A 25,615-nucleotide genomic window follows, 5' to 3' on the forward strand; every position below is an offset into this window, starting at 1 on the left:
TTGGGTGCGTAGATGTTTATTATGGTTATGTCTTCATGTTGGATTGTGCCCTTAATCATTATATAGTGTCCTTCTTTGTCTTTTACACTGGATTTTGTTTTAAAGTCTATTTTATCTGAGATTAGTATTGCCACTCTTACTCTTTTTTGGAAGTTGTTTGCTTGATATATTTTTTTCCAACTTTTGATTTTTAATAAATTTACATCTTTGCTTCTAAGGTGTATCTCTTCTAGACAGCATAATGATGGATCCTGTGTTTTTTACCCATTCTGTCACTCCCCGTCTCTTTATGGGTGCATTGAGACCATTTACATTCAGTGTAATTATTGATAGATGTGAGTTTATTGCCGTCATTTTGCAGGTTTTGTTTTTTTTTTTTTTTTTTTTTGTGGTGCTGACGTTTTCTTTGGCAGGTTCCGGTAGGCTGTGCCTGTTCTGCTTGGTGGTGTTTTGTTAAGTGCACGGTGCAGGTGGGCAGGATGCATGGCGGAGATTGTGATGTGTGGAGCTAAGATGGGTATGGGAGAGAGACAAACACGAGCCAAAAACATACAAACAAAAAAGAGTGCTAGGGGAGCTTGCCATTGGAGTGGAGAGATGAGAGACTATGAAGTGGAGAAAAACAAAAAGGAGAAGAAGGAAAAAAGAAAAGAAAAATAAGAATAAACAAAAATTAGAAAGAAAAAAGAAAAGCAAACCTCCCAGCCATCCCACCGGTGTGGCTACAAGGTCTGGGGATGTTGCTCCCAGGGGTTGAAGTACAGCCTGGCTAGAAGGCGTAGAGGTGTCACTCAGTGCCAGGTATTCAGGGGACAAGAAGAGAAGGAAGGTATAGAGAGATGAGAAACTGAGTAATGAAGAAAGACAAAAAGAGGGAAAAGAACACGAAAAAATCCCCCAAAAAAACAGGAAAAAAAAAAAAAAAACACAAAAAAAGAAATGTCCTTAGGGATCCCTCTGTGTGTCTGCGCAAACTGAGAGGGTAGGTCCCAAGCCACACAGTACTGCCCAGCTAGAACAGGCTCCCAATTTGAGAAAAGAAAAAGAAACAATTCAAAACAAACAAAAAAAAAAGCCCCGGGATCCCACGAGCATGGCAGCACGGACCGGGAAGCAGTTTCACATTTGAGCAGAGTTTCACAGCCTTTCAGGAAGAAGCAAAGATGGTGCATGGAGCCAGGTATTTTAGAGAAAGGAGGGGGAGGTGGTGAGAATTAAGGAAGAAATCAAAAGAAGCAGAAAAAAACAACGCCAGCAGCCAACAAATTGCACTCAGGGAGTTGGCCAGTGCAGGCGGGTGGAATCCAAGCAGCCAGTGCTTCCTGGCCAAGAGACTGTGGCCGCAGGAAGCAGAGGAGGCCGAGTGGGGGTGAGGAAGGGTGGGGGGTGAGAAACTGTGTATCGCTGGTTACTGGTTGTTCTGTGTCCTGCTGGAAGCTCCCTGAAGCTGCTTTCTCGTACCTCCTATTTGCTGGTCTCTGATAGGAGTCCAAGATGGCGGATCTGCACTGCGTTAGCGGACGGGGACCTCTGCATGTATCTCTCTTCACTCTGTTCTCTGTCAGTGTCTTATTCCATTTGGTGCTTGGCTGAGTTCTTTATCTCTTCATTTGATGCTTAGGGTTTCAGAATTGCTGTTTTCTCTGTTTGGCTTAGATTTTCGGATCTCTGCTGTGGAAGGACGGCGTGGTGTTTCTGCCTAGAGTGCCAAGTTGCTCCGATCTTACTTTTTTTTATCCTAATATAGTCATAAGCTGAAAATATCCCTATATTATAAATTATTATAAATTCTTTAAAATTATTTTTATTAATGATTCCATCAAAACACTATTTCTATTTGTTTAATATAATATAAATTTATTTATTTAAAATTTTCCTATTTTAAGGCATTTAGGTAATTTCTAACTTTTCGTAGTATTAATAATGCTGCAATAAACCTCCTTCACCAGTATTACAAATTATGTGATTTTATGGGCAATACCTCATCATTGGTGTTAACACTGAATTTTACTCCTAATGAGGATAAATTATTTTATTAAAAAAAAAAATAGTTTCCCTTCTGCAAACTACATGTTTATGTTAAATTGCTCATTCTTCTACTGGGGTCACATATCTACAACAGTGTATATACACAGTTAAATAAAAGACAGTAGCCATTCATTATATTTATAACCTTATGTTGCTTAAGGTCTCCTCTGTCTTACAAGACCAATAGCCCCAGCCTGGCAATTTTCTGTTCTATAGCCCTGAGAGAGCCCATATTTCACCTAACTTGGGCTGTCAGCCTCTCCCAGTGAGATTCCCCTCAAGCAGGGCACCATAGAGAGGAAAATAAATTATTACAGTCCCAACTGTTAAAAGTTACCAGCATGCCTAGTCTTTATTTTTAGTTTAGATATGAATATGCCATTTAGGATCCAACCTAAAGCATTCATTAAATCAACAGAAACAACATTTTTTCAGTGTTAGAGTCATACAGCTACGTGAAATTCTGAAAGCTAAAAAATCCAACCCTGTATTCCCGGCAGGAGTACAAGGGAAGAATCCCAGAGAGACACTGGCCATACTTTTTTAAAGTGTTCAGAAGACTCTATGAATGCTATCATAATATACTCAAGTGTTAGATAAGAGCTAGTATATGGATTTTTCTACTGTCCAACCCAAGTCCTTTCTCAGCCAGTATTAACCTTCTCTTGGTCTTTTCACTGATGGCTACAGAAGAGCCAGCTTTTTACCACTACTATGCAACATCACTCCCTTCTAATAATCTACTACATCCCCAAACATCTTCTTCTCTGTATGACTGGATTCATTAATGTTTAAAATAATAATTCACATATACAGAAATGTAACATCTGTGCATCTACCACTGAGTTTTAACAAATATCAGACATTCTGCCATGTTTTCTTGAGATCTTTTCAAAACAGATAAAAACATTCTAGATACACAAGTGAAGCCTGCTACCCCTATTATTACAATTGTAATTCAAATGATCAGAATAAGTTTTACTTTTAAAAGAAATAACTGATTCATTTTTTACTTGACTTTCTTCCACAACATTTTAGGTGGTATCTGGTGAAGTCAAGACTTTCTTATCAGTAGACTTTTTTTTTTTTTTTTTCTTTTCTTTTTTGGTTATTTTCTTTCCTTTATGTTTTGGTTGCTACAGCACGTTTTTTCCTCTGGTATTCTTATTTTTAACCTAATTTTTAAACTTGTATATAAAATCAAAACTAAACCTATTGCCATGGAGTCAATTTCAACTCACAGTGACTCTATAGGACAGAGCAGAACTACCCACAGGGCTTCCAAGGAGCAGCTGGTGGGTTCCAACTGCTGACCATTAGGTTAGCAGCCGAAGCTCCTAACCACTATACCACATTTTAAAATCAGTCAGTGATATACTTTATATACTCTGTAAGTTCAAATCTTAGCAAGTTTAACCAGCTGCTCTTTCACTACCCATTCTTTCATTCTTTAATGTACTAGGTTGAATGTTTTATTTCTGTTCTATCAGAACAGTGATTCTCAAATTTTTTGGTTTAAGAATGTAGCGATCTTAACTATTAAGTTGTGGAATGTGGAGAAAGCAGTGCTAAAAAGGAAATTTATCTGCTGAATATATGTTAGAAAAGAAGAGAGATCTCAAATCAATAACCTAAACTTCCACATTAGGAAACATGAAAAATAACAAATTAAGTCCAAGGTAAGTAGAAGAAAAGAAATAATAAAAATTAAAGCAGAACATAACGAAATTTAAAACAGGAAAATAACAGAGAAAATCAATAAAAATAAAAGCTTATTCTCTAAAAAGATCAATATATTAATCTAGCCAGGCTAATCAAGAAAAACAAGACCCAAATTATTAATACTGGAAATGAAAGAGAGACCATACCATCACAACTGATCCTATGTACATTAAAAAGATAATAAATGATTTATTACATTGGGCAAATCTGCTGCAAAAGATCTCTTTAAAGTTTTAAAAAGCAAAGATGTCACTTTGATGACTAAGGTACACCTGACCCAAGTCTTGGTCTTTTCAGTCATCTCACATACATGCGAAAAGCTGGACACTGAAAAAGGAAGATAGAAGAATTGATGCATTTAACCTGTGGTGCTGGCAAAGAATACTGAATATACTGCAGACTGCCAGAAAAACAAACAAATCAGTCTTGGAAGAAGCACAGTCAGAATGCTCCTTTGAAGCAAGGATTGCGAGACTTTGTCACATGTACTTTGAACGTATTATCAAGAGGGACCAGTCCCTGGAGAAGAACATCATGCTTGGTAAAGTAAAGGTTCAGCAATAGAGTGGAAGACCCTCAATGAGATGGACTGACACAGTGGCAGCAACGATGGGCTGACGCATAGCAACAATTTTGAGGATGGCACAGGACCGGGCAGTGTTTTGTTCTGTTGTACACAGGGTTGCTATGAGTGGGAATCAACTCAGCAGCGCCTAACAACAACCAACAATTAAAGAAACTGAATCAGCAATTAATAACCTTCCAAAACAGAAAGCACCAAGTTCAAATGATTTTGCTGATGAATACTACCATACTACCAAGCATTTCAAGAAGAATTAACATTAATCCTTTTCAAACTCTGAGAAGTGGAGGAAACACTTCTTAATTCATTCTATAAGGCCAGCATTATCCTAATACCAAAACCAGACAAAGACATTCCCAGGATGGAAAATTACAGACCAGTATGTCATGAACATAGATATAAAAATCCTCAACAAAGTATTAGGAAACGAAATTCAACAATGTATAAAAATATTTGCATGCCACAAACAAGAGGGATTTATCCCAGGTATGCAAGGCTAGTTCAACATTTAATAATCAATTAATGTAATCCACCATATCAAGAAGCTAAAGAAGAACAATCATATGATCATATAAATAGATGCAGAAAAAGCACTGTCAAAACCTAACACTCATACATATAAAAATTCTCAGCAAACTAGCAATAGAGGAACTCCCTCAACTAGATAAAGAACATCTACAAAAACTCTATAGTTAAGATTATACTTAATGGTGAAAAACTAAATGTTTTCCTCCTAAGGTCAGGAATAAGACAAGAATGTGCCTTCTCACCACTCCTAGCTAATGTTTCATCGTAAAAGGAGTCCTAGCTAATGCAACTGGACAAGAAAAGGAAATAAAAGGTATACAGACTGGGAAGGAAGAAATAAAACTGTCTTTGTTCACAGATGATATGACTGTCTATGTAGAAAATCCCAAAGAATTAACAAAAAAAAAAACTCCTGGAACCAATAATCGATTATCGCAAGGTGGAAAAATACAAGGTTACATACAAAAGTCAATTGCTTTCCTATATACAAGCAATGAACTATTTGAGTGAAATTTAAAATATAATGCCATTTACTTTAGTACCAAAAAATAAAGTATTTAGGTATAAATCTAACAAAATATTTAAAAGATCTTTATGAGTAAAACTATAAAACTCTGATGAAAGAAATCAAAGAAGATCTAAGAAAATGGAGAGATATTCCATGTTCATGGACAGGGAGACTTAATATTATTAAGATGTCAATTCTTGTCAACTTAATCTATAGATTCAATGCAATCTCAATCAAAATCTCATCAAGTTATTCTGCAGATATTGGCAAACTGATTTTAAAATTTGTATGGAAAGGCACAAGACACAGGATAGCCAACATGATACTGAATAACAGAGTTGGAGGAATGATACTACCATACTTAGCATAAAGCAAGAGTGATCAAAATAGTATGGTATTGGCAAAGAAATACACAAATAGATCAGTGGAACAGAACAGAGAACCCAGATACAGACCCATACAAACACAGTCCCTGAGTAGAGCAAATGATTAAGCACTTGACTACTAGCCAAAAGGTTGGTGGTTCAAACCCATCCACACATGCCTTGGAAGGCAGGCCTGGTAATCCGCTTCCAATATGTCACAGCCTTAAAGGGCCTATGGAGCAGTTCTACTCTGCAAACATGGCATCGCCATGAATTGGAAGTGACTTGACAGCAACTAACAATAACATCACTTGACCACGTAGTAAAGGCTATTCAATAGAGATAGTCTTTTTGACAAACAGTGCTGGAAAAACTGGAGATCCACATAAAAAAAAAAAAAAAAGAATCTAGACACAGAGCTTCCATCATTCATAAAACTTAACTCAAAATGGACCATAGACCTAAATGTAGGATGCAAAATTATAAACTTCTAGAAAATAACATAGGAAAAAAAATCTAGGTGATCTTGGATTTTATGATGACCTTTTTGATACAATTCATAAAAAAAATTGAAAAGTTGGACTTCATTAAAATTAAAAAGTTCTGCTCTGTGAAAGACACTGTTAAGAAAATGGAAAGCTAAGCCGCAGATTGTGAGAAAATATCTGCAAAACACTTATCTAACTTATAACCAAATATACAAAGAACACTTAAAAACTCAACAATAAGAACAAACAAGCCAATTACAAAATGGGCAAAAGATCTAAACAGACACCCCACCAAAGAAGACAGACAGATGGCAAATAAGCATATGAAAAACTTAGCATCATATGCAATTAGGGAATTGCAGATCAAAGAAACCATGAGATACTACTACACAGCTACTAGAATGACTAAAATCCAAAACACTGAAAATATCAAATGCTGATGAAGATGTAAAGCAACAGGAACTCTTCATTGTTGGTGGGAATGCAAAATGGTATAGGCACTGTGGAAGAGAGTCTGGTAGTTTCTTAGAAAGCTAAACATAGATTACCATCTGATCAAGCAACCCTCGCCCTTAGGTATTTACCCAGTAAGATAAAAATGTATGTCGACATAAAAGCGTGCACACTAATGTTTATAGAAGCTTTATTCATAACTACCAAAAATCGGAAGCAACCAAGATGTCCTTTAATAGGTGAACAAATAAACAAACTATGGTACATCCACACGAGGGAGTGCTGTTCCGTAATTTTAAAAAATGAGCTATCAATCCACAAAAAGACTTGGAGGAACCTTAAATGCATACTGCTAAGTAAAAGAATCCAATATGAAAAAGTTACATGCCATATGATTCCAACTATATGACATTCTGGAAACAATAAAATTATGGAGACAGTGAAAAGACCAGTGGTTGCCAGTAGTTGGAGGGGGGAGGGCAGCTGAATAGGTGGAGCACAGGACATTTTTAGAGCAGTGAAACTATTCTGTATGATACTGTAATGGTGGACACATCACATTATACATTTGTAAAAACTCACAGGACTGTACAACATAAACTATGAGCCTTAATGTAAACTATGTACTATAGATAATAATATGTCAATACTGCTTCATCAAAGGAGCCCTGGTGGGACAACGGTGAAGTGCTCAGTTGCTAAATGAAAGGTCAGTGGGTTCAAACCGACCAGTCGCTCCGAGGGAGAAAAGACCTGATGATCTGCTCCCATAAGAAGTCCCATGGGGCAGCTCTACTCTGTCCTATGGGGTCACTATGAGACGGAAAGAACTCAAAGGCACGTGGCAACAACAACAACATAGCTTCGTCAGTTGGAACAAGTATACCACAGGAATGCAAGATGTTAATAATAGAAGTAACTATCTTTTCAGGAAGAGACTATCTGGCAACTCTCTAAACTTTCTGCACAATTTTTCTGTAAATCCAAAACTACTCTATTAAAGATATACTAAGAACCCCAGAGTTTTTTTGTTCGTGGGGGTTATATCTACCGATATTTACTGCATTAGAAATTAAAACTGAGAAACTTTTAAATAGTTACTAATTCATTTTAAAATATCAATATTAAACTCATTATAGACTAACATAAACTAATTAAAAAAATAACCATTTTAAAAAACAGAAAATAACGTAGTGAAAAAGCAGCACTGTTTGACATTTTAAAAAATCTCTTTTATGTCTGGCTTGACAGAAAAGAACTGTATTCTAATATATGTTTCTACACTGAATCTAATTTGTGGAGATATGTTGTTCTGTTTGAAGTAAACGAAAATAACCTGACCTCACGCAGATAACGTAGTTCGAAATGAAAAGAGTATTTTAATAGTCTTCTCAGACAACTCTGGATATTATTTCTGATATTCTACCAAAACACAACAAGTGGTTGCCTCTTTAAAAGTTGCAGTGTGAAATCTGAAAACTTATCAATGAACTTTATACTCTGCTACATTAAAATCCATTCATCTGTCTTGCACTTTGAGTGGATCTTTTATCCATGAATGATATCCATTGTGACATCATGAATTAGTCATTTGAAAAATAATGGTTTATGCAGATTTTCCTAATTTTGATACATTTTATTATATTATCCAAATATAGGGTCACTATAAGTTGGAATCAACTCGACGGCAATGGGTTATCCAAATAGCATGTTCATTAAGACTGATCTCATCAGAAAAATCTTTGAACTTGGGGGAAAATGTCAAGTTTATGGTGAGGGACACAGATTTTCTAAAATTCTAATTCTTACTTGAAATCTTGAAATCAAAAGTGGCAACAAATACTATCAGCTGTTTTCTTTGAAAGACAGGCTCACTTCATTTATTTTCAAGAAAATGTCTGCCAAATACTCAAGGGTCAAAAACTGTATTTTGGCCAGCATTACCCTGATATCAAAGCCGGACAAAGATACCAGAATAAAAGAAAACTGCAGACTAACATTCCTTATGAATACAGATGCAAAAATCCTCGACAAGGTACTAGTAAATGGAATCCAAGAGCATATTAAAAGAATGATATAAGATGATCAAGTCCAATTTATTCTAGGAATGCAAAGGTGGTTCAACATTAGAAAATCAATCAGTGTAATTTGTTGTTAGCTGCCTTCACGGTGACCCCATGTCCAACAGAATGAACTGTTGTCTAGTCCTGCACCATCTTCACAATTGCTGGTATGCTTGAGTCTACCGTTCTGGCCACTGTACATTTTGAGACCTTCCAAACTAGGAAGGTCACCTTCCAGCACTATAAAGAACAATAGTCCATTGTGATCCATAAGGTTTTCATCATTTAACAGGGTTTAATTTTTGTAATTAAATTGCCAGGCCTATCTTCCTAGCCTGTCCTAGTCTGGAAGCTCCACTGAAGCTTTCACACCATGAGTGGCCCTGCTGGTACCTCAAATACCAGTGTCATAGCTTCCAGTATCATAGCAGCACAGAAGCCACCAAGTATGACAAACAGATGGGTGACGGAATCAAGGTAACACACATTAATAGAACAAAACGAAAATAACCACGTGTTGATCTCCTTCAACACAGAAAAGGCATTTGACAAAATCTAACATATTTTCATAATAAAAACACTCAGCAAACTAGGAATAGAAAGAAAATTCCTCAACATGATAAAGGACATTTTAAAAAAAAACACAATGAACAGTATATTCAATGGAGATAGACTGAAAGTTTCCTCTTAATATTGATCAGGAAGAAGATAAGAATGCCTGCTCTCGCCAAAAGTATTCAATAATGTAGTAAAAGTCCTGTTGTTGTGTATCTTCGAGTCAATTCTGACTCATGGTGACTCTATAAGACAGAGTAGAACTACCCCATAGGGTTTCCTAGGCTGCAATCTTTAGGGGAACAGATCACCAAGTCTTTTCTCCCACCAAGCTTCTGGGCAGGTTCAAACTGCCAACTTTTCAGTTACCAGTGAAGTGCTTAACCATGTCCTAGTCAGAGCAATTAGGAAAGAAAAAGAAATTAAAAATATCCAAATCAGCTTAATATCAAAGTAGACTTTAAGACAAAATCAGTTAGAAGAGATAAAGATAGACATTATATAGTGAAAAAATGGTCAACTGATCAAGAAGATGTAGTGATCATAAATACATATGCAGTAAACATTGAAGCACCTAAGTATATAAAGCAAACACTGAAAGAACTGAAGAAAGATAAAGATAACACTACAATAATAGTTGTACACCACTTTCAATATTGGACAGAACATCTACAAAGAAAATCAACAAGGAAACAGAGGACCTGAATAACACAATAAACCAACTAGACTTAACAGACATATATAGAACACTCTACCCAACAACAGTACAATATACATTCTACTCCAGTGCACATAGACCATTCTCAAAGATAGACCACGTTAGGTCACAAGGCAATTCTCGAAAAATTTAAAAACACTGAAATCATTCAAAGTATTTTTTCTGACCACAACAAAGTTAAGGTAGACATCAATAACAGGGAAAAAAACAAAACGAAACTGGAAAAAACACAAACAATGGGTGAAGAAAGAAATAAGAGAAATCGCAAATTTCTTACAGTCAAATGAAGATGAAAGCACAAAATGCCAAAACTTATGGGATGCAGCAAAGTCAGACTCAGAGGGTAATTTAAAGCAATAAATGTCTGCATGAAAAAACAAGAAAAATCTCAAGTTAACAGCCTAACTGTACAACTTGAGGAACTAGAAAGAAAAGAGCAAACTAACCCTAAACCCACAGGAAGAAAGGAAGTAACAAAGATCAGAGCACAAATAAATAAAACCAAAACCAGAAAAACAACAGAGAGAATTAACAAAACCAAAAGTTGGTCCTTTGAAAAGACCAATAAAATTGACAAACTTTTAGGCTGACAAAGGAAAAAAGAGAAAAGATACAAATAACCAAAATAAAAAATAAGAGACATTACAACTGACCCAAAAGAAATAAAGAGAATTATGACACAATATTATGAACAACAAATACTACAAGAACAAATTGGGTAACCTACATGAAATGGATAAATTTTTAGAAGCACACAACCTACCCAAACTGATTCAAATGGAAAGAGAAAATCTGAACAGACCCATAACAAGTGAAGACAATGAATAAGTGATCAAAAACTTCACAACAAAAAAAATTCATGGGGGGCCAAGAGGGCGGAATAGTCAGACGCTTCCTGGGGTCCCTCTTACAGCAAAGACCTGAAAATACAAGTGGATTTATTATATATGAAAATTTAAGAGCCCTGAACATCAAAGACAAAGTTGAGGAGTTGGACTGAACAGCACAGGGAGGGAGAGACAGTTCAGAAGCAGCAAGGATCTGCAGGTGTGCAAGGGTTGAGGCAAGCAGTAGTAGTGCTCGGGACGCGTTTTCTACATCAGGCAAAACCAAGCGGCGGAGAGAATGCTCGGGCATCTGGAACCAGGTAGAAGCAGCGCTAAATCGGCAAAAGATAAGTACAAGCATCTAACCTACTGCACGGATCAGAAAAACCTTTCCTCCTTTGAGAAGTACCTCTCTCACATTTACCCACTGACTACCTGCTCTTCTCCATGTCCTGGTTCGGCTTCAGCAATTGCTGTGCCCTGTGGGCCGGAAGCTGCACCCATCATGTGCCCCAAACCATTCTCCTGGCTTTGGAGGGGGAACAAATTAACAAACAGGAAAAAATAAGCTGCCAGCTCCCCTCAGCTGGGCACTCAGGACAGGCACAGTCCCTTTGCCTAGGCATAGGAATAATAGGTCCATGGACTTTGAATGCCTTTCACCCCTGCCTATATCTGTGTGGGCCCCTTTCAACAGCATAGACCCTCATTAGCACAGTACAACAGGGTATATACCTCAAGCCTATTTTCAACTGCAACAGCTAATGGTGAGTGGCAGATTCAAGACATCAGACACTGTCTACCCACATCAGGGGCCTGAGGATTGGTGGCTCCACCCACTCAACCTAGCCACCAGCAACAGGGTCTGAGAAGAACTGGTGCCTCCCAGTCCTTACAGCCAACAGTATTCAGTGCCCAAAGTCCCACTGCAAAATTCACCCACCTACGAGCTCTAGGGAACAGGGACACGCCTTCTACCTGGACACTCAGCAAGAGACGTCAGCCTCCTGCCTTGCTAAGCACGTGACCCCCACTGCAGTCAGATACCTTTGCCTACTCCAATCACCCTTGCCCATCTAATACTGCACATGAGCGCCTGCACCACACACTTAGCAACCAACGACCTGGACACCTGGGCTCACATACCTAGTAACAGCTACAATCACCTGGTGACAGGACATGAGAGCTTCAAAGACACCAATAATCAAAGTAGCTCACAGAACCAGCCTACTTGGGCATATCAAAACAAACAAACGAAAAAACAAGAAGCTAGGACACAATATGCAAACATTAAATAAATAAATATAATAACTTATTGATGGCTTGGAGACAACTAGTATCAAATCACATAAAGAGGCAGACCATGATGGCTTCAGCAAGCAACCAAAACAAAGAATCAAGAAACCTCCAGGAGGAAAAGAACTTCTTGGAATTACTGGAGGTAGAATTCCAAAGATTAGTAAGAATTAGTGAGATTGAAGATAAAGCACTTGACACCAACTTATTTGAGGAAAAATCAGATAAACGGATTTAAAAAAATGAAGAAACCTTAAGAATTATGTGGGACTGTATCAACAGTCATAACCTACAAGTGACTGGAGTAGCGGAACGGGGGGGATAAGAGAAAATACAAAGAGAATTGTTGAAGATTTGTTGGCAGAAAACTTCCCTGATATCGTGAAAGACGAGAACATATCTAAACCCCACATAAGGTAGATCACAAAAGAAAGTCACCAAGATACATTATAATCAAATGTTCCAAAACCAACGATAAAGAGAGAATTTTACGAGCGGCTAGGGATAAACAAAAAGTCATCTACAAAGGAGAGTCAATAAGACTAAGCTCAGACTATTCAGTAGAAACTATGCAGACAAGAAGGCAATGGGATGACATATATAAAGGCTTGAAGAAAAAAAAAAAATTGCCAGCCAAGAATTATATATCCAGCAAAACTGTTTCTCAAATATGATGGTGAAATTAGGGCACTTCCAGATAAACAGAAGTCAAACACTTATGCTCATCAAAAGACTTCACCAAAAGAGTAAAAAGACAACTGTCTTAGTCATATAGTGCTGCTGAAACAGAAATACCACAAGTGGATGGCTTTAACAAAGAGAAATTAATTTTCTCACAGTCTGAAGTCCAAATTCAGGGCGTCAGCTCCAGGGGAAGGCTTTCTCTCTCTGTTGGCTCTGGAGGAAGATCCTTCTCGTCAATGTTCCCCTGGACTAGGAGCTTCTCCGCACAGGAATCCTGGGTCCAAAGGACACACTGTGCTCCCGGTGCTTCTTTCTTGGTGCTGTGAGGTCTTCCATTCTCTGCTTGCTTCCCTTTCATCTCTTGTAAGATAAAAGGTGGTGCAGTCCACATCCCAGGGGAACTCTTTACATTGGACCAGGCATGCGACCTTATGATCCCACCCTAAGTCTCTTTAACATAAAATTATAATCACAAAATGGAGGACAACCTCACAATACTGGGAATCATGGCCCAGCCAAACTGCTACACACATTTTTGGGGGGACATAATTCAATCCATGACAACAACCTACAGACTACGAAAAAAATCTTTGGCTACGACATAGCCAATCAGGGTCTAATCTCTAAAATCTACAAGATACTGCAAAACTTCAACAACAAAAAGACAAATAACCCATTTAAAAAATGGGCAAAGGATATGAACAGGTACTTCACCAAAGAAGACATTCAGGCAGCTAACAGATACATGAGGAAATGCTCATTATCATTAGCCATTAGAGAAATGCAAATCAAAACTACAGTGAGATACCATCTCACCCCAACAAGGCTAACAGTAATAGAAAAAACACAAAATAATAAATGTTGGAGAGCTTGTGGAGAGACTGGAACACTTATACACTGCTCGTGGGAATGTATAATGGTACAATCACTTTGGAAATCAATTTGGCACTTCCTTAAAAAGCTAGAAATAGAAGTACCATACAATCCAGCAATCCCACTCCTTGGAATATATCCTAGAGAAACAAGAGCTGTCATACGAATACATGTATGTACACCCACGTTCACTGCAGCACTGTTCACGTTAGAAAAAAGATGGAAACAACCTAGGTGCCCATCAGTGGACAAATGGATAAACAAATTATGATATACTCACACAATGGAATACTATGCAAAAATAAAGAATGATGATGAATGTACGAAACATCTCATGACATGGAAGAATTTAGAAGGCATTATGCTGAATGAAATTAGTCAGTTGCAAAAAGAAAAACAGTGTATGAGATCTATTCTATTCTATTCTATCTATCTATTCTATTATAAGAACTCAAGGAAACGTTTAAAGACAGAAGAAGTCATTCTTTGATGGTTACAAGGGGTGGGGAGGGAGAGTGAGGGGAATTCACTAACTAGATAGTAGACAAGATAATTCTCGTCTACTATCTAGTTAGGACAACACATAATACAGGGGATGTCAGCACAACTGGACTAATCTAAAAGCTAGTAAGTTTCATAAACACAATCAAACACTTTGAGGGACAGGGGTCTGGGGACCATGGTTTGGGGGGACATCTAGGTCAACAGGCATAACAAAGCTTATTAAGAAAATGTTCTGTATCCTCCTTTCGTGAGTGGCATCTGGGGTCTTAAAAGCTAGCGAGTGGCTATCTGAGATGCATCAATTGGTCCCAACCCACCTGGAGCAAAGGAGAATGAAGAACACCAAAGACACAGGGAAAAGATTAGCCCAAGAGACAAAAGGGACAACATAAACCAGAGACTCCATCAGCCTGAGACCAGAAGAACTAGATGGTACCACAAATGACTGCCCTGATGGGGAATACAACAGAGTCCCTGATGGAACAGGAAAAAAGTAGGGTATAGAACGCAAATTTACGTAAAAAGATCAGACTTAATGGTTTGACTCAGTCTGCAGGAACCCCAAAAGACATGGCCCCCAGACTCTCTGTTAACCCAGAACTACAACCATTCCTGAAGCCAACCCTTCAGAGAAAGATTAGACTGGACTATAAGGCATAAAATGATACTCGTGAAGCGTGTGCTTCTTAATTCAAGTAGATACACAAGACTAAATGGGCAGCTCCTGTCCAAAGGCAAGATGAGAAAGCAGAAAGGGACAGGAGCTGGTTGAATGGACACGGGGAAACCGGCGTAGAAAGGGAGAGTGGCTGTCACATTATAGGGATAGCAACTAGGGTCACATAACCATATGTGTATAAACTTTTGTATGAGAAAAGTTTGAGCTGTAAACTTTCACCTAACGCACAATGAAAAAAAAAGTTCCTGGACCAGATAGTTTCACTAGGGAATGCAACCAAACGTTTAGAGAATTGACACCAATCCTGTTTAACCTCTTCTGAAAGACAAAGGAATACTCTCTCATTCATTCTATGAAGCAAACATAACCCTGATGGCAAAACCAGACAAACACACCACAAGAAAACTACAGGCCGATATCCCTTATGAATACAGATGCAAAAGTCCTCAATAAAATACTTACGAACAGAATCCAACAGCATGTTAAAAGAATCACACACTATGTTGAAGTGGGACTAATACCAGGAATGCAAGAAGAGTTCATCAATACCAGAACAGTCAACATAATACATCACATGAACAGAACAAAGGAAAAGCACCACGTGATCATCTCTATGGATGCAGAATAAGCACTTGATAAAATCCAACACCCTTTCCTGATGGAAACCCTCAAGAAGAGTAGAAGAGAAGGGAAGTTCCTCAATATGATTCAGGGCATATATGAAAAATCAACAGCCAACATTATACTTAATGGATAAAGATTGAGAGCTTTCCCCTAGAAACTGGGAACAACACAAGGGATCTGCTCTCACCACTTCTATTCAATATTGTATTAGAAGGCATAGCCAGAACAAGACAAGAAAAAGAAATAAAAGGTATCCAGACTGGAAAAGAAGTAAAATTATCTCTATTAGCAGAAGACATGATCCTACATAAATAAAATCCCAAAGAGTCTGCCAGAAAGGTTCTACAGCTAATACCGGAATTTACCAAAGTTGCAGGGTACAAGGTCAACTCAACAAACAAAAATCAGTTGGTTTTCTATACACCAGGAATGAGAAATCTGAAAAGGAAATTAGGAAAATGACTCCATTTACAATAGCATCTAAGAGAATACAATACCCAGGAATAAATTTAACCAGGAATGTAAAAGACTTATACAATAAAAATTATAAAGCACTGCTGAAATAGATTAAAGAAGACTTAAATAAATAGAAAGATGTTCTATGTTCATGGATTGGAAGACTTAATATTGTTAAGACATCAATACTACCCAAAGCAATCTACAGATTGAAAATTCCAACAGCCTTCTTTACAGAAATGGGAAAAACCAATTCTCAACTTTATATAGAATGGCAAGAGGCCCTGAATAGCTAAAACAATGTTGAAAGAGAAGAACAAAGCAGGAAGACTCACACTTCCTGATTTCAATACATATTTTACAGCTACAATAACGAAAACAGCCTGGTACTGGTATAATAATAGACACACAGACCAACGGAATAGACTTGAGAGTCCAGAAATAAAGCCACACAACTCTGGTCAACTCATTTTTGATAAAGTGCTAAGACCATTCAATAGGGAAGGAAAAGTCTCTTCAATAAATGGTGCTGGGAAAATCGGATTTCCACGTGCAGAAAAATTAAACAGGACACATGCCTCACACAATACCAAAAACAAATTCAAAATGGATTAAGCACCTAAGCATGAAAACAAAACCATAAAACTCTTAGAAGAAAATGCAAGGGCAAGGCAGTCGGGCCTAGCTTTTAACAATAGATTATCTAATATAATAACAAAAGTACAAACAGCAAAAGACAAAATAAATAAATGGGACCTCATAAAAATTAAGAACTTTTGTTCATCAAAAGAATTTACAAAAAAAGTGAAAAGACAAGCTACCGACTGGGAGAATATCTTTGGAAGCTATATATTGGATAAGAATCTAATAACCAAAATATGTATAAAACTTCAACAAGTTAACAACAAAATAACCCAAAAAAAAATAAGGGGCAATGGACTTAAATAGACATTTCACAAAAGAGAACATTCAAATGGCCACCGAACACATGAAAAGATGTTTAATATCATTAGTCATCAGAGAGATGAAAATCAAAACCACAATGAGATACCAATTCACGCCCACTAAGATGGCTAAGATAAAAAAAAAATAAAAAGAGAAAATAGTAAATGTTGTTGAGGATGTGTGGAAATTGGAACATTTATCCATTGCTGGTAGGAATGCAAAGTGGTACAGTCACTGTGGAAAACAGTGTGGTGGTTCCAAAAAAAACTGAAAATAGAACTACCATATGACCCAGAAATTTCACTCCTAAGTTTATACTCAAAAGAATTAAAAGCAGAGACTCAAACAGATACTTGTACACCTAAGTCCACTGCAGCACTATTCACCATAGTGAAAAGGTGGAAACAACCTAAATGCCTATCAACTAATGAATGGATAAACAAAATGTAGTACATCCAGACAATGGCATACTACTCAACCAGAAAGAGAAATGAAGTTGATACACGCTACAGTATGGATGGAGCTTGAAGACATAATGCTGAATGAAACAAGTCAATCGCAAAAGGACAAGTATTGTATGACTTCACTCCTACAAAAAGACAACAATAACAAAAAGATAAAATAGAAGAAAAAAAATAATATCCAAATCAGGAAAGAAGAAGAAAAACTATTCACAGATGACATGTAGGAAACCCCAAAGAATCTATGAGAAATTTACTAGAGCAAATAAATGAATTCAGCAAAGTTGCAGTATACACGTTCAACACACTAAAATCAGTTGTTTCTATAAACCAACAATAAGCAATCTGAAAAGGAAATTAATAAAATGATTCCATTTACAATAGTATTTGAAAGAATAAAATACCTAGAAGCAAATTTTATCAGGGAGGTGACAGACTTCTATACTGAAAAACTATATAAAATACTGCTGAAGGAAATTAAACCAAAATCACTGCTGTCAAGTTGATTCCAACTCATAGCGACCCTACAGAACAGAGTAGAACTGCCCCTCAGGGCTTCCAAGGCTATAATCTTTACAGAAGCAGACTGCCACATCACTCTCCCAAGCAGCAGATGATGGGTTCAAATTGCTGACCTTTTGGTTCGCAGATGAGCACTTCAACCACTGAGCGACCAGGGCTCCAAATGGTCAATAAGCACTTGATAAGATGGTCAACATTGTTAGTCATGAGGGAAATGCAAATCGAAACCACAACCCCTTCTAACACACTACAGTGTCTATAATCTGAAAAACTGAAAACAACAATGTTGGTGCGTATATGAAGAAACTGCAACCCTCATCCACTGCTGGTGGGATTGTAAAATGGTGCAGCCACTGTGGAAAACAGTTTGGCAGTTCCTCAAAAAGTTAAACACAGCATTAACATATGAACCAGCAACTCCACTACTAGGCATATACCCCAAAAAACTGAAAAACAGGAACTCAGATACTGGCACACCAGCGTTCACTGGAGTATTATTTACAACAGCAAAAAGGTAGAAACATCAAAATGTTCATCAACAGGTGGACAAATGTGGTATATACATATAGTAGAACACTACTCAGCCATAAAGAGAAATGAAATTCTGATACATGCTATGACATAGATAAACATTAAAAATATCCTCAGTGAAATATGTCAGACACAAAAGGACAAATACTTTGATTCCACTTAACAGGCAAATGCATAGAGACCAAGTTTATTAGTGTTTATCGGGGGCAGGTGGGAGGTAGAAATGGGGAGGCATTGTTTAAGGGGTACTGCGTTTCTGTTAAGGGTGATGAGAAAGACTGGAAATGAATACTTGCACAACATGGTGAACATAATTAACATCACTGAATTGTACACACGCTGTTGTTGTCAGGTGTCCTCAAGTCGGTTCTGACGCACATCAACCCTATGCACCACAGAACGAAACACTACCCAGTCCTGCGCCGTGCTCACAATCGTTATGCTTGAGCCCACTGTTGCAGCCACTGTGTCAATCAATCTCGTTGAGGGTCTTCCTCTTTTCCACTGACCCTGTACTTTACCAAGCATGATGTCCCTCTCCAGGGACTAATCACTCCTGACAACACGTCCAAAGTATGTAGGACGTAGTCTCACCATCCTTGCCTCTAAGAGCATTCTGGTTGTACTTCCTCCAAGACAGATTTGTTCGTTCTTTTGGCAGTCCATGGTATACTTAATATTTTTCGCTAACACCACAATTCAAAGGCGTCAATTCTTCTTCGGTATTCCTTATTCATTGTCCAGCTTTTGCATGCATATGATGTGATTGAAAATACCATGGCTTCGGTCAGGAGCACCTTAGTCTTCAAGGTGACATCTTTGCTTTTCAACATTTTAAAGAGGTCTTTTGCAGCAGATTTGCCCAGTGCGATGTGTCTTTTGATTTCCTGACTGCTGCTTCCATGGGTGTTGATTGTGGATCCAAGTAAAATGAAATCCTTGACAACTTCAATCTCTCCATTTATCATGATGTTGCTTATTGGTGCAGTTGTGAGATTTTTGTTTTCTTTATGTTGAGGTGTAATCCATACCGAAGGCTGTGGTCTTTGATCTTCATCAGTAAGTGCTTCAAGTCCTCTTCATTTTCAGCAAGCAAGGTTGTCTCACCTGCATAACGCAGGTTGTTAATGAATCTTCCTCCAATCCTGATGCCCCGTTCATCTTCATATAGTTCAGCTTCTCGGATTATTTGCTCAGCATACAGATTGAATAGGTATGGTGAAAGGATGCAGACCTGACTTTAAAACCACGCAGTGTCCCTTTGTTCTGTCCAAACAACTGACTCTTGATCTATGTACAGGTTTCTCATGAGCACAATTAAGTGTTCTGGAATTCTCATTCGTCTCAATGTTATCCATAATTTGTTACGATCCACACAGTTGAATGCCTTTGCATAGTCAATAAAACACAGGTAAACATCTTTCTGGTATTCTCCACTTTCAGCCAGGATCCATCTGACATCAGCAATGATATCCTGGTTCCATGTCCTCTTCTGAATCCGGCCTGAATTTCTGTAGCCGCTTTTGAATGATCTTCAGCAAAATTTTACTTGTGTGTGATATTAATGATATTGTTCAAAAATTTCCGCATTCTGTTGGATCACCTTTCTTGGGAACAGGCATAAATATGGATCTCTTCCAGTTGGGTGGCCAGGTAGCTGTCTTCCAAATCTCTTGGCATAGATGAGTGAGCACTTCCAGCACTGCATCCGTTTGCTGAAACATCTCAACTGATATTCTGTCAATTCTTGGAGCCTTGTGTTTTGCCAGTGCCTTCAGTGTAACTTGGACTTCTTCCTTCAGTACCATTGGTTCCTATTCACATGCTACCTCTTGAAATGGCTGAATGTTGACCACTTCTTTTTGGTATAATGATTCTGTGTATTCCTTCCATCCTCTTTTGATGCTTCCTGCGTCGTTTAATATTTTCCCCTTAGAATCCTTCACTATTGCAACTTGAGGCTTGAATTTTTTCTTCAGTTCTTTCATCTTGAGAAATGCCAAGCATGTTCTTCCCTTTTGGCTTTCTATATCCAGGTCTTTGCACATGTCATTTGTCATGGATTGAATTATCTCCCCCAAAAATGTGTGTATCAATTTGGCTGGGCCATGATTCCCAGAATTGTGTGGTTGGCCTCCATTTTGTGATTGTAATTTTATGTTAAAGAGGATTAGGGTGGGATTGTAACACCACCCTTACCCAGGTCACATCCCTGATCCAATGCAAAGGGAGTTTCCCTGGGGTGTGGCCTGCACCACCTTTTATCTCTCAAGAGATAAAAGGAAAGGGAAGCAAGCAGAGAGTTGGGGACCTCATACCATCAAGAAAGCAGTGCCGGGAGCAGAGCACGTCCTTTGAACAGGGGTCCCTGCGCCGAGAAGCTCCTAGTCCTGGGCAACACTGATGAGAAGGCTAAGAGAGAGAGAAAGCCCTCCCCTGGAGCTGATGCCCTGAATTTTGACTTCTAGCCTACTTTAACTGTGAGGAAATAAACTTCTCTTCATTAAAACCATCCACTTGTGGTATTTCTGTTACAGCAGCACTAGATGACTAAGACATCATTATAATACTTTACTTTGTCTTCTTGAGCTGCCCTTTGAAATCTTCTGTTTAGCTGTTTTACGTCATCATTTTTTCCTTTTGCTTTAGCCACTTGACACTCAAGAGCAAGTTTCAGAGTCTCTTCTGACATTCATTTTGGTCTTTTCTTTCTTTCCTGTCTTTTTAATGACCTCTTGCTTTCCTCATGTATGATGTTCTTGATGTCATTCCACAACTCGTCTGGTCTTCGATCATTAGTATTCACTGCATCAAATCTATTCTTGAGATGGTCTCTAAATTCAGGTAGGATATACTCAAGCTTGTACTTTGGCTCTCGTGGACTTCTTCTAATTTTCTTCAGTTTCAACTGCAACTTATGAGCAGTTGATGGTCTGTTCCACAGTTGGCTCCTGGCCTTGTTCTGACTGATGATATTGACCTTTTTCATTGTCTCTTTCCACAGATATAGTCGATTTGATTCCTGTGTATTCTATCTGGCGAGGTTCATGTGTATTCTACCTGGAGAGGTCTGTGTGTATAGTTGCCATTTATGTTGGTGAAAAAAGGTATCTGCAATGAAGAAGTCGTTGGTCTTGCCAAATTCTATCATGCAATCTCCAGCATCGTTTCTATCACCAAGGCCATATTTTCCAACTACCGATCCTTCCTTGTTTTCAACTTTCCCATTCCAATCACCAGTCATTATCAATGCATCCTGATTCCAGGTTCCATCAATTTCAGACAGCAGAAGCTGGTGAAAATCTTCAATTTCTTCATCTTTGGCCTTAGTAGTTGGTGTGTAAATTTGAAAAATAGTTGTATTAACTGGTCTTCCTTGTAGGCATATGGGTATTATCCCATCACTGACGGCATTGTACTTCAGGACAGACCTTGAAATATTCTTTTTGACGATGAATCTGAAGCCAATCCTCTTCAAGCTGTCATTCCCGGCATAGCAGACCATATGACTGTTCAATTCAAAATGGCCAATACGAGTCCATTTCAGCTCACTAATGCCTAAGATATCGATGTGTAAGCATTCCATTTCATTTTTGACGATTTCCAATTTTCCTAGATTTATATCTTGTACATTTCACGTTCCAATTATTAATGGATGTTTGCAGCTGTTTCTTCTCACTTTGAGTCGTGCCACATCAGCAAATGAAGGTCCTGAAAGCTTGACTCCATCCACGTCATTAAGGTCGACTCTACTTTGAGGAGGCAGCTCTTCCCCTGTTGTCTTTTGAGTACCTTCCAAGCTGGGGGGCTCATCTTCCAGCACTAAATCAAACAATGTTCTGCTGTTATTCATAAGCTTTACACTGGCTAATTCTTTTCAGAAGTAGACTGCTGGGTCCTTCTTCCTAGTTTGTCTTAGTCTGGAAGCTCAGCTGAAACCTGTCCGCTGTGGGTGACCCTGCTGGTGTTTGAATACTGGTGGCATAGCTTCCAGCATCACAGCAAGAGGCAAGCCCCCACAGTACAACAAACTGACAGACACGTGTGGGAACTGCACACATAAAAACAGTTACAGTAGCAAATGTTTTGTTCATATATTTCACCACAATAAAATAACACTTCAAGAAATGGGGGAGAAAAAAACCACAGTTTGTCTGCCAGTCATTTTTTCAATGATATTAATGTCAATGATTTTATTTTCAATGAAAAATGGTATTCCATGTGAAAAGCAGCTAGCTCAGGTTATAACTCAATCCCAAAAGTGCTTTCCTTGAGAAAACCATTATAGTTTGGTATAAAGCAGAAAAGTTTTATATGTACTTCCCATTTTACCATACAGAGTATCAAGACATGTACTTAAGGGTCAGGATTTATTAAAACTAATTAAGTTTTAGTGGTTCATCAAAGACATTCCTAAGTGAAACTAGAATTTAATTGCTTGGAAATGATGAATACATTGAGTACTAGCATAATTTTGGGCCCCATCATGATATCAATACTACTGAAGCTCTCTATAAAGTCAATTGGATCCCTATCAAAATTTCAAGAGGCTTCTTTGCAGAAGTGGAAAATTCAAACCTCAAATTTATATGGAATTGCAAGAGGCCCCAAATAGCCAAAGCAATGTTTAAAAAGAACAAAGTAGGAGGCACCAGCAATTTTACCCATCACTGCTTTAACACCAGTGATGCAAGTGTCATAAGAGAAAATAAGCAAATAACATCTCAGTATTTTTAAGAAAACAGTTCTGACCTCAAAGAACCCTCAAAAGCACTCTGTAGCCTTTGAGAACCGCTACATTAGAAATTCCTTGCTAAATAATTTTTAATAATCCTACACTCCCTCATTTTTAATATTCACCCCATACAACCTTTGTCTCTGAAAAAGTTTTTTAGTATACCAGATCAACTCTTTAACATGATCAACAGAATTCCATCTAAAAATTTCAACTCACATTCCAAAATACTTATATACTTTCAAGTCCAGTCTACACTAATGCAAAAGTGCTGAATCCCCATTATTACAAATAGAAACCTTACTCCTTGGGCAATATGTGGAGAAATACTCAACTTGTGCCAAAAACCTAGCATGCTCTTTACAGGTTAAAGCAATACCTAAAAACAGCAGATACCAAAAAGTTTCTCTCAAAACCAATCTCTGAAACTCAAAAAAGCTATACGTAAAAATAAGTAAAAGACTTACCACTCCCAATATACTCACTTTCTGTTTATGCTGCTGCAAGAGGTTGTCAAGATTGTGTCGTCTTTTATAGTTAAAATAGAAGTTTTTACATTGAGCTTCACTTTTGGTTCCCACCATTTTGGCAATTGCTGCCCAGTTACGACCATGCTCAACTAGACCTATATTTTAAAAACAGACCAAACATTAATTAAGCAGTCACCTGATAAAGTAAAAAAGAGAAATAATAAAATCAATTTAATCACTGTATTCAAAATCATTAATAACGAAAGTGTGATTTCAAATACTTACTTACATATTTCAATAGTTATTGAAATACTTAATAATATAGCACTCATTTACAGCTCCATATTTTCCCTCCAAATTTAACACATGCTCATTAATAGAAATGCTTAATCTTATCCTTGCCATTTATCTGCCACAGGGCTAGGACAATGTTGGACACATAGTAATAGTTCAAACACTGGTAAACTGAGTGACCAGGTACTTTTAGATCCTTGGGGACAGTATATTCATATAAACTTAATAAGGTAATCAAGTATAAATGATTAACATAAAGATGTAAGACTCAGAAGATTTATAGGGAGACATTCATTTTCAAGGTTGATACAAATAGGTCTTTTAATAATGATAACTGGAAGATCACTATCAAATCCTGCCTGATACATGAATAGGATATGAAAAGAATGATGACTAGACAGTCACATGTAGGAATCTCCACCTAAAAAAGATCACTGTATAATATAAGCTAATACCTACTTAACTCACTGTGACATTTTGATGATCAGATGAGAATAAATGTGAAAGTTTTGAAAAATTATTCAAATTTAACAATTACTAATCATGGTAAATAAACTTAAAAGTATTTTGAAGACAGAACACCTTTATTTTTAACAGAGTTGGCTTATCTAGGATTTTAAAATGTACCACTGATCACCTGCTAAGGAGAAAACAAATCTGAAATGTGTCGCTAAAAGGTCAAATTATTTATAATAAATAATTTCGCTTTGGAACTACAAGGTAAATATTTAATCCCAAAAGAGTTGCCTAATCTCTCTCAGAATTAACTACCAACCTTTTATCCAATTAAAAACTATAGCTCAATTTCAAATTATACTTCATTAATAAGCAACAGCAGAACACAAGGCCCACTAAGTTCTAGCATAAGATCAAGGCCACAAAGTTATAAAAGTGGCAGAAACAGGATTCAGACGTTTGTCTGTCTGCCTATAAAGTTCACGGTCTCTACTCTGAATCACAGAGCAATTTTTTAGTGGTTTATAATTAGATGACTTACCAAGTGCAAACTGAGAAATTATTTACCATTCTATTAAACGCAACCTCTAAATAACAGAAATATGAACTTAAAATCAAAACTCCTTCCAAAACAACTTTAATAGCATATAATCAAAACTATCCTGGAAAAGTAAAAATAGCCTAATGGCTCTCTAGTAAAATGACATTCAAAATAATACTATAGAGAGAATCTTAAATCCTTAAAAAATGGGCCCATCTTAAGGAACACCAGGGTACCTTACTGGGTACCACACTATCAAAAATAACTTTTTTTCTTGTGAAAAATATAGTTAACACAACATTTGCCAATTCAGCATTTGTCACTTGTACAATTCCAAAAATAACTCTCAAGCTTACTTCTAAATTCTATTTAACTTCTGGAGGAGCTTTAAAAAAAAAAAAAATTAGTTCCATCTCACATATTACTAATAACCTTAAAAAACCCTGAAGAACCTGAACTACTATAACTTACCCTTTTTAGCAACTTCCATTTCTTCTTCTGTCCATCGAGAGGTCTCCACGGGCTCTGTAGAAACTGAAATAAAAAGTGAGAACCCAATCAAGCAAGATAAAAATAAAGCTAAATCTTTCATTCAGTACCAACCATATAATCTATAACTTATTTGACATAAAATCTGTTTAAAGCATTTGGTGAAAGGAGACTATGGAAATATGATGGTATTGAGCCTCTCCGTAACCAAACTAGA

The 25,615-nt window shown here is 37.4% G+C and overlaps 1 protein-coding gene across 10 annotated transcripts in view; it reads right to left on the minus strand.

Annotated features, from left to right (window-relative positions):
- Positions 1-25,615, minus strand: part of NCOR1 (nuclear receptor corepressor 1) — a 208,729-nt gene that overhangs the window by 78,448 nt on the left and 104,666 nt on the right. For all 10 annotated transcript variants that reach the window (XM_023731051.1, XM_023731048.1, XM_023731053.1 and 7 more), the window contains 2 exons: positions 25,381-25,443; positions 23,634-23,773 (listed from right to left, as the gene is read on the minus strand). In XM_023731051.1, coding sequence (XP_023586819.1) covers positions 23,634-23,773; positions 25,381-25,443 — 203 coding nt within the window. The remainder of the gene's footprint in view (positions 1-23,633; positions 23,774-25,380; positions 25,444-25,615) is intronic.

Source organism: Trichechus manatus, unplaced genomic scaffold (genome assembly GCF_000243295.1).
Source record: "Trichechus manatus latirostris isolate Lorelei unplaced genomic scaffold, TriManLat1.0 scaffold00040, whole genome shotgun sequence".
Taxonomy (NCBI): domain Eukaryota; kingdom Metazoa; phylum Chordata; class Mammalia; order Sirenia; family Trichechidae; genus Trichechus; species Trichechus manatus.